We start from the raw sequence: 10,000 nt of genomic DNA on the forward strand, positions 1-10,000 counted from the left end.
AGTCTAGTAGAATTTGTTTGTGATTTGCTTCTGGAGCTATTTGTCGAAAAGAAGCAATTTCTCTTCTATAGGGATTCCTATTTTTCTTGAATAATAGCACTTACTGTATATTGCAGCTGGATTACGTACTTTCCCAAAATGAAAATGAATCTTGTATAACTGGAAAACTAAAGATAGCACAACTTCATAAAAAGTCCCGTCTGCAAGACAAATATCAACACTGGATAAAGCAACTACATTTCTCGATCACCGAACACTAAGAATCCTTCTGGATCTACAATTCCAAAACCAGGTAAAAGAATGTCTTGAAATCTCTTCTGCTCTTGCTTCAATGCCCTTTCCATCGGCTAGATGTTTATGTCCTGGTTATAGGGAATTGGAATAACACGATTTCCTAATGTAGTGATGAATGTTCTACACATTTTCTCCACTGGTATTCTCTGCATCACCAATGGATAGAATTTCCTTTATGATGTATTCAAATTTCTTGAAGGACACACTGTCATCGCCTTTGGTTGTATTTCCTAAATACCACTTGCCTTCCATCTTGTGCAATAGGTATCAATCGTCTGTTAGGAAATGTTTAAGGAAGTGCTTACTTGTGGGGCGATGAAACATCGTGATGAAAAGTCTTAGCAGCTTCAGAATAGACGCGCGCAAAATCATAGCAACAATTTTCTGTGTAGGTAAAGTACACTACTATCCACGATAAAATGACCAGACACGATCACCCTAAACACCTTCCGGACATATGATTGGATTAAATTCGCAACGATCGGTAGTTTCATTGCGGGTGTGACATTCCTCGCATGGAATTGCGTTAGTTAAAGCTGGGCGTGGAGCAGGGTATGGTAGTGGACACTTACAAATCACAAGTATATCATAATTGGATTCTACCGGACCATGGAAGTTATGGAAGTATCCAATGTTGGACAAATTGCCATCACTAACAGGAGGGAGGGGAAGTATACTATCATTTCCATTTTGTTCATATGCTGCCGGATATTTGATGTTCCTCGGAACAGCTGTCTGAACACCGACGATCAAGAGGAGGGACACAACGAGCAACCTCGACCTGGAGATCTGCATGACGATGGTGCGTTGCAAGCAGAGGCCCAGAATAAACTAAACGCTAACGGGAGAGCTCGTCTGCTTCCTGGTACAAACACCTCTTGGATGGAAAAAAAAAATAGTAAGAATGATTCGTCTTCTCTTCGGTGATTGGTCTAACCAACAGCCTCTCCTTGGGACTATCCCCCAGACCTCATCCCATCCCTATCCATACCGAGAACTCAAAAGCAAGTGGATAATGGGACGAGAAAATTAACAAAACGAATTGCATAGTGTATATATATATATATATATATATATATAAATGCTGCCGGGTCCTTATGATGCTAAAAGAATTAGAGGATTAAGAACAAAATAATAGCAAACATTCGCCAAAGAAATAACATGAGCTGCGTAGTTACTAAATCCAGTTTAAGGTACAAAGTCAGTCCCTCCTGGGGGATCAGCCCCCACCCCCCGGGACTCAGCCTCCCCACCCACCCCCACCCCCACCCCTCATACCCCATACCCAAGATCAAAATTCCAAAGTATGTGACAAAAACAAACAAAGAATACAATGATATCTATGTTAAATATACTGGAAAGAGAGAGAGAGAGAGAGAGAGAGAGAGAGAGAGAGAGAGAGAGAGAGAGGGGGGGGAATAATAATCATCAAAAAGTCTTTACGTAATAAACAAAGACTCGGATCAAGAAGATAATAACCACGTACCTGCATTTGTATTAAGTAACTGTATACTAGGTAAGTTTATTCATACATATATACAGTATATGCGTATATTTATGTATAAACATAATTATACACAAACACACACATGTATATATATATATATATATATACATATATATATGTATATATATATATTAGAGAGAGAGAGAGAGAGAGAGAGAGAGAGAGAGAGAGAGAGAGAGAGAAACTCCGGTTTCCCGTGAGTCTTTTTACTTTTTATTTCTGTTGACTCACTTCCAAGAACAAAATTCTCGTGTATTTTCCATCACAGTAAATACAAAACAAATAACAGTGAGAGAAGTACTTATACATGGCAAAGAACTCTCTCTCTCTCTCTCTCTCTCTCTCTCTCTCTCTCTCTCTCAGCCGAAGAAGAAAAGAAGTAGAAGAATAAGTAGATGGAGACGAAGAAGATAAAATGAACAAACTTGAGCATCAACGAAGATGTGGGAAACGAAGAGTTTATTTCCTTATTTCGTTTCCTCACTGGGTTACTTTTCCCTATTAGAGCCCTTGGGGTTAGAGCATCCTGCTTTTCCAACTAGGGTTGTAGCTTAGCTAGTTACAACAATAATAATAATAATAATAATAATAATAATAATAATAAAAATAATAATAATAATAAAACATTTAAATAAGGCCTAAGTGAATAGAATTCCCACAAATAACTATTTTCTTTTTATTAAAACCGATATCAGTGTTTTGACTTACATGTATTATTCCTTTTCCATTTCTTTCCTATTTACTTTCCACATTGGCCTTGGGTCGGCTCACAGAGTTAACTTTTCTCCCCAAAAAAGTTTAGTGATTTAATGTTCCATGACTTCTTTCGAGACAAAAGAAAAAAATATAATTTCAGACGTAACAGCGAATAGATTTAAAAATTCCAAGTACTATAGCCATTATTGCCTTAACAACACACAAAAAGCACTTTTCTCCTGAATCATTTGTTTGTCAGTATTAGTGTACATATCTATCAAACGCAACAAGGTAAGTAAGGCAAGCCGGAACCACAGAAATTAATGCAAAAAAAAATTCTGAATTACTCAGTGAATCTTCTTGACACCGACAAAGGGTTGGTCGTTATTAATCTCAAAGACACCGGAATAGATCAGGTACACAACCATACGGTGTACTGATGTAACATGGAGAGCAAGAAGGTGGAGATGGAGGCTGACCAGTTAAATATGAAAATGAAACTGGAGGAGCAGGGAGTATTTCTTCAAGGTCATCCTGACATACATAGTACCCGTATCCACCGCTAGTCGACCGGCTTCTCCACTCATCTATGTCTGTTTCCCCAACTTGCACGTTGGAGCGCCTTTTCTGTTCTTCTTCAAGATTTGATTCTGGCGGAACACTGACGTAGAGTAAGTTTCCATTGCAGGGAGGCAAGCCACGATTGAAAGGAGAGATGGAAGGTTTTCTCTCAAATCCATCCAAAGGAAATACTCCCGGAATATTGATGTTCCTCGGGACAGCCGGCTGAACACCGATGATCAAGAGGAGGGACACAACGAGCAACCTCGACTTGGAGATCTGCATGACGATGGTGCGTTGTAAGCAGAGGCCCAGAATAGACTGAAGTCACTGTGACAGAGCAGAGCACTTGAGGGAGTGCTCGGGACTGGTGCTTCCAGGTACTTATACCTCTGGGCGTGGTTTCGTCTTCTCTTCGGTGATTGGTCTAACCAACAGCCTCTCCTTGAGCCTATCCCCCAGACCTCATCCCATCCCTATCCATAACACTCGAAAACAAGTCGATAAGACAAGAAAATGAATACAACGAATTGCATAGAATACGTAGAATTCTATGTAGAATAAACAAAGTTATAAAATCGACAGAAATATTTAACGACGAAAATAGATGATGATTCGAACCGAGGCTTTGATTCACATTCGCATCTTGACCTTAAAAAACAATTGATCAAGTAACAGCATAAAAAAGTGAGTAAAAATAACGAAAATTATATCGATTGGAAATTTTATTTTTACTTTATTTCGAATAAAATATTAAAATCGAAACCATCCTGTCATCTTCCTTAGCTAGAAATGAGCAGTTCCAAAGTGTGGTATTTTTTTCAATCTTCAATAGTAATATAATCTTTTTAAAATCATATAATGATATCATTATCAGTACTAACATTATTATTGATTATTCTATCATTGTGGCTACTTTTTCAAGAGTCCCACTTTCGGATTATCTCATTGTTTTACGGTATTCAATGAATGTCACCTTATATATATATATATATATATATAAAATATATATTTATATATATTATAAATATATATATATATATATATATATATATTTATATAAATATAATTTATATATATATATATATATATATATACATACACATATGAACCGTGAAATCGGAGATGATGAATGGCGAAGTATTGAATTAAAATCTCAAGATAAAGACGACTGGCGAAATCTAACCGAGGCCCTTTGCGTCAATGGGCGTAGGAAGAAATGACGATGATTTATATATATATATATATATATATATACATACAGTGTATTTGTCACAGGATTGACCAACTAAGAAATTTTGCGTGGTATGGACTGGCATAGAAAGACCATAAGCAGACGGTAGTGGAAGGACATATATATATATATATATATATATATATATATATATATATATATATTTATATATACACATATATACATATATATATATGAGAGAGAGAGAGAGAGAGAGAGAGAGAGAGAGAGAGAGAGAGAGAGAGACCTTCGGTTTCCCGTGAGTCTTTTTTCTTTTTTTCCTGCCAACTGCTGTTGACTCACTTCCATGAACACAATTCTCGTGTATTTTTCATCTCAGTAAACACAAAATAAATAACAGCGAAAGAGGTACTTATACATGGCAAAGAATCTCTCTCTCTCTCTCTCTCTCTCTCTCTCGGATGGGAAATGATGAACATAACGCACAACACCGAAGAAGAAGGAGAAGAAGAAGAAAAAGAAGATGATGAAGCCGAAGAAGAAGATAAAATGAACAAACTTGAACATCAACGAAGATGTGGGAAACGAAGAGCACCAGTTTTTGCTACGTCCGGACAAAGTCCCAATGCTTCTCAAAAAAAAAAAAATAAATAAATAAAAAAAAAAAGAAAAAAAAAAAATTACCACACAGTTTTAATACCACATAACTTCAAGTAGGTTTTTTAGTTAATGAATATCTTGCAGAATCTATATGTTGGGTTATTTAAATATTGTCAGGGGTACAAGGACAGAGGAGAATGTGGAAAGAATAGACCATACTATTCATTGCGTGTATGTGTAGGCAAAGGAAAAATGAGTCGTGACCAGAGAGAAGTATCCAATGTAGTACTGTCTAGGCAGTCAAACCTGTAGCATCTCGACGGGTGGTTGGTGCCCTGGCGAACCTACTACCTATAAGAGCTAATCCTACCATAAGTCGTGTCTTGTTTAGACAGATGATAAAACATTTAAATAAGGCCATGGCACCAGCCACCCGTTGAGATACTACCGCTAGAGTTCTGGAGTCTTTTAACTGGTAAGACAGTACTACATTGGATCATTCTCTCTGGTTACGGTTCATTTTCTCTTTGCCTACACACACACACACCGAATACTTTGGCCTATTCTTTACATATTCTCTTCTGTCCTCATACACCTGACAACACTGAGATTACCAAACAATTCTTCTTCAACCAAGTGGTAATGCACTGTGATTGTTCAGTGGCTACTGTCCTCTTGGTAAGGGTAGAAGAGACTCTTTAGCTATGGTAAGCAGCTCTTCTAGGAGAAGGACACTCCAAAATCAAACCATTGTTCTCTAGTCTTGAGTAGTGCCATAGCCTCTGTACCATGGTCTTCCACTGTCTTGGGTTAGAGTTCTCTTGCTTGACTCTACACTCGGGCACACTATTCTATCTAATTTTTCTTCCTGTTGTTTTTTTAAAAGTTTTTATAGTTTATATAAGAAATATACATTTTAATGTTGTTACTGTTCTTGAAATATTTTCATTTTGCCTTGTTCCCTTTCCTTACAGGGCTATTTTTCCAGTTGGAGCCCCTGGGCTTATAGAATCCATCTAGGGTTTATTCAACGTAGAAGATTACTATAAAACTATTGTACACAAATTCGAGAAGTAAATTTAAGGAACTATACGGCATTTTACCATCACCCACTTTCCTGAGGGTCTGAATATAAATACTTATTTGCACTGATATGATAGACTGAGAAACTTTTATTAATTAAAATAATATTAAAGTGGTGCTTAATAAAAGAAATAGAAAATGCCCCAACACGCATCACATGTAGCTTAGCAAGTAATAATAATAATAATAATAATAATAATAATAATAATAATAATAATAATAATAATGGAGTCGTTCAGAACGGTTTTGTGACATTTCTTCACTCTTCATTTAATTCCACCAACAGATCATCATAAGGACATTTGATCATGCGTCAGCTCATCGCCAGACAATTTCATCACTCGAATTTTCATCATCAATACATTTCAGCCTCACGATTTTTCATCACTTTTACCTCACATATTGTATTCTATCCAATATATCATTCGAAGACAAACACGGAAGAAAAAAAAATCAAAGCAATATAAAACAAAGATATAATTATGAATTATTCTAATTTCTGTGTCAGGATATGAGTTACGAAATTCGTTCATGACTGCGATTTCGAAGTCTAGTAGAATTTGTTTGTGATTTGCTTCTGGGACTATTTGTCAAAAAGAAGCAATTTCTCTTCTATAGGGATTCCTATTTTTCTTAAATAATAGCACTTACTGTATATTGCAGCTGGATTACGTACTTTCCCAAAATGAAAATGAATCTTGTATAACTGGAAAACTAAAGATAGCACAACTTCATAAAAAGTCCCGTCTGCAAGACAAATATCAACACTGGATAAAGCAACTACATTTCTCGATCACCGAACACTAAGAATCCTTCTGGATCTACAATTCCAGAATCAGGTAAAAGAATTTCTTGAAATCTCTGCTGCTCTTGCTTCAATGCCCTTTCCATGGGCTAAATGTTTATGACCTGGGTATAGGGAATTGGAATAACACGATTGCCTAATGTAGTGATGAATGTTCTACACATTTTCTTCGCTGGTATTCTCTGCATCGGCAATGGATAGAATTTTCTTTATGACGTATTCAAATTTCTTGAAGGACACACTGTCATCGCCTTTGGTTGTATTTCCTAAATACCACTTGCCTTCCACCTTGCACAATGGGTATCAATCGTCTGTTTGGAAATGTTTAAGGAAGTGCTTAATTGTGGGGCGATGAAACATCGTGATGAAAAGTCTTAGCAGCTTCAGAATAGACGCGCGCAAAATCATAGCAACAATTTTCTATGTGTAGGTAAAATACACTACTGTCCACGATAAAATGACCAGAGATCAACAGCCGGAGCATCTCCCGAACCTTCAGGACACAAGTATGTATCATATTGGCAACCATTTCCATCGTCGGTGTAACAGACATTGCATGGAATTTCGATTGCAGATGGGTCTGGATAAGGGTCCTCCGGTCCTCTACCAAAATTGGATTCTACCGGACCATGGAAGTTAAAGAAGTATCCAATGTCGGGGAGCTTGCCATCACTTACAGGAAGGAGGGAAAGTTTTCTCTCATTTCCATTTTGGTCATATGCTGCCGGATATTTGATGTTCCTTGGAAAAGCCGTCTGAAAACCGATTATCAAGAGGAGGGACACAACGAGTAACCTCGACCTGGAGAACTGCATGACGATGGTGCGTTGTAAGCAGAGGCACAGAATAGACTAAACGCTAGCGGGAGAGCTCGACTGCTTCCAGGTAGGGACACCTCTTGGATGAAAAAAAAAATAGTAGGAATGATTTGTCTTCTCTTCGGTGATTGGTCTAACCCACAGCCTCTCCTTAAGACTATCCCCCAGACCTCATCCCATCCCTATCCATACCGAGAATTCTAAAGCAAGTGGATAGGACAAGAAAATTAATAAAACGAATTGCACAGTATATATATAAACACTCCCGGGTCTATATGATGCATGAAAAAATTAGAGAAATAAAGAACAAAATAATAGCAAACATTTGCCAAAGAAATAACATGAGCTTCGTAGTTACTAAAACCAGTTTAAGGTACGAAGTCAGTCCCTCCCGGGGGGACCAGCTCCCGCCCCCGGGACTCAGGCCCCCCTCCCCACCACAACCCTCCACTCATGCCCCATACCCAAGATCAAAATTCCAAAGTATGTGACAAAAACAAAGAATACAACGATATCTATGATAAATATAATGGAAGGGGAGAGAGAGAGAGAGAGAGAGAGAGAGAGAGAGAGAGAGAGAGAGAGAGAGAGAGAGAGAGGAATAATAATCAAAAAGTCTTTACGTAATAAACAACGACTCGGATCAAGAAGAAGATAACCACGTAGCTGTATCTATATAAAGTAACTGTATACTAGGTAAGTTAATTCATACATATACAGTACATGCGCATATTTATGTATATCCATAATTATACACAAACACACACACACAGACATATATATATATAAATATATATATATATATATATATATATATATATATATATATATATATATATATATATATATATTAGAGAGAGAGAGAGAGAGAGAGAGAGAGAGATAGAGAGAGAGAGAGAGAGAGAGAGAGAGAGAGCTAGCTACGGTTTCCCGTGAGTCTTTTTACTTTTTTTCTGCCAACTGCTGTTGACTAACTTCCAAGTACACAATTCTCGTGTATTTCTCATCTCAGTAAACACAAAACAAATAACAGCGAGAGAGGTACTTATACATGGGAAAGAATCTCTCTCTCTCTCTCTCTCTCTCTCTCTCTCTCTCTCTCTCTCTCTCAGCCGAAGAAGAAAAGAAGTAGAAAAAGAAGAAGTAGATGGAAACGAAGAAGATAAAATGAACAAACTTGAACATCAACGAAGATGTGGGAAACGAAGAGTTTATTTCCTTTCCTCACTGGGTTATTTTTCCCTGTTGGAGCCCTTGGGCTTATAGCTTTTAGCTTTTCCAACTAGGGTTGTAGTTTAGCTAATAATAATAAAATATAATAATAATAATAATAATAACATACCATAAGTCCTGTGTTGTTTAGACAGAAGATAAAATATTTGAATAAGGCCTTAGTGAATAGAATTCCCACAAACAACTATTCTCTGTTTATAAAAATCGATATCAGAATTTTGACTTACATGTATTATTCCTTTTCCATCTCTTTCCTATTTACGTTCCACATTGGCCTTGAGTCGGCTCACAGAGTTAACTTTTCTCCCCAAAAAAGTATGTATATTAGTAAGCCTAGGAGGAATAAAGTGACACATATTCATTCAAGTTTAGGTATTTAATGTTCCATGACTTCTTTCGAGACAAAAAATATAATTTCAGACGTAAAAGCGAATAGATTTAAAAATTCCAAGTAGTCATTATTCCCTTAACCACACAAAAAAGCACTTTTCTTCTGACTCATTTGTTTATCAGTATTAGTCTACATATCTATCAAACACAGTAAGGTAAGTAAGATAAGCCGGAACCACAGATATTAATGCAAAAAACATATCTGAATTACTCAATGAATCTTCTGGACACTGACGAGGGGTGGGTCCCATGTTTACACAAAACACAGCCATGGAGCAGGTTCACAACCATATGGTGTCTCGTAGTGACATGGAAGGCATGAAAAATCAAGAATTGCAGGTCTAGGTGTTGGAGGTGTTGGACGAGGCTGTGTAGTTGGTGTTGGACGAGTCGGTGGTGTTGGTTTAGGAGTCGGTGTAGGTGTAGGTGGTGGAAGAGTCGGTGTAGGTGGTGGAGGAGTCGGTGGTGTTGGTTTAGAAGTCGGTGGAGGTGGAGGTGGTGTTGGACGAGGACTAGAAGGGCGAATTACTGCCAGGCCATCCTGACATATGTAGTACCCGTATCCACCGCTAGTCGACCGGCTCCTCCACTCATAAATGTCTGTGTCCCCAACTCGCAGGTAGGAGCGTCTTGTTTCGTCTTCATCAAGATTTGATTCTGGCCGAAAACTGACGTACTGGAAGCTGCCTCGACAGGGAGGATTGCCACGATTGAAAGGGGGGAGGGGAGCTGTTCTCTCAACTCCACCAAAAGGAGATACTCCCGGGTGATAGATGTTCCTTGGTACAGCCGGCTGAACACCGATGATCAAGAGGAGG

The 10,000-nt window shown here is 37.8% G+C and overlaps 1 protein-coding gene across 8 annotated transcripts in view; it reads right to left on the reverse strand.

Moving 5' to 3' along the window:
• Positions 1-10,000, reverse strand: part of LOC137628741 (deubiquitinase and deneddylase Dub1-like) — a 144,311-nt gene that overhangs the window by 31,564 nt on the left and 102,747 nt on the right. Inside the window, exon 1 of one of the 8 annotated variants that reach the window (XR_011041384.1) lies at positions 2,510-3,533. The exons of 5 other annotated variants lie outside the window; for them this stretch is intronic. Coding sequence is in view for 1 of the 3 variants with exons in the window: in XM_068359923.1 (XP_068216024.1) it covers positions 9,436-10,000 (565 nt within the window). In the remaining 2 variants the exon portion in view is untranslated. Of the gene's footprint in view, positions 1-104; positions 1,287-2,509; positions 3,534-8,901 lie in introns of those variants that run through there. 2 more of the 8 variants (XR_011041386.1, XM_068359923.1) reach the window with 2 other exon arrangements.

This window comes from Palaemon carinicauda, chromosome 36, assembly GCF_036898095.1.
Source record: "Palaemon carinicauda isolate YSFRI2023 chromosome 36, ASM3689809v2, whole genome shotgun sequence".
Classification (NCBI taxonomy): domain Eukaryota; kingdom Metazoa; phylum Arthropoda; class Malacostraca; order Decapoda; family Palaemonidae; genus Palaemon; species Palaemon carinicauda.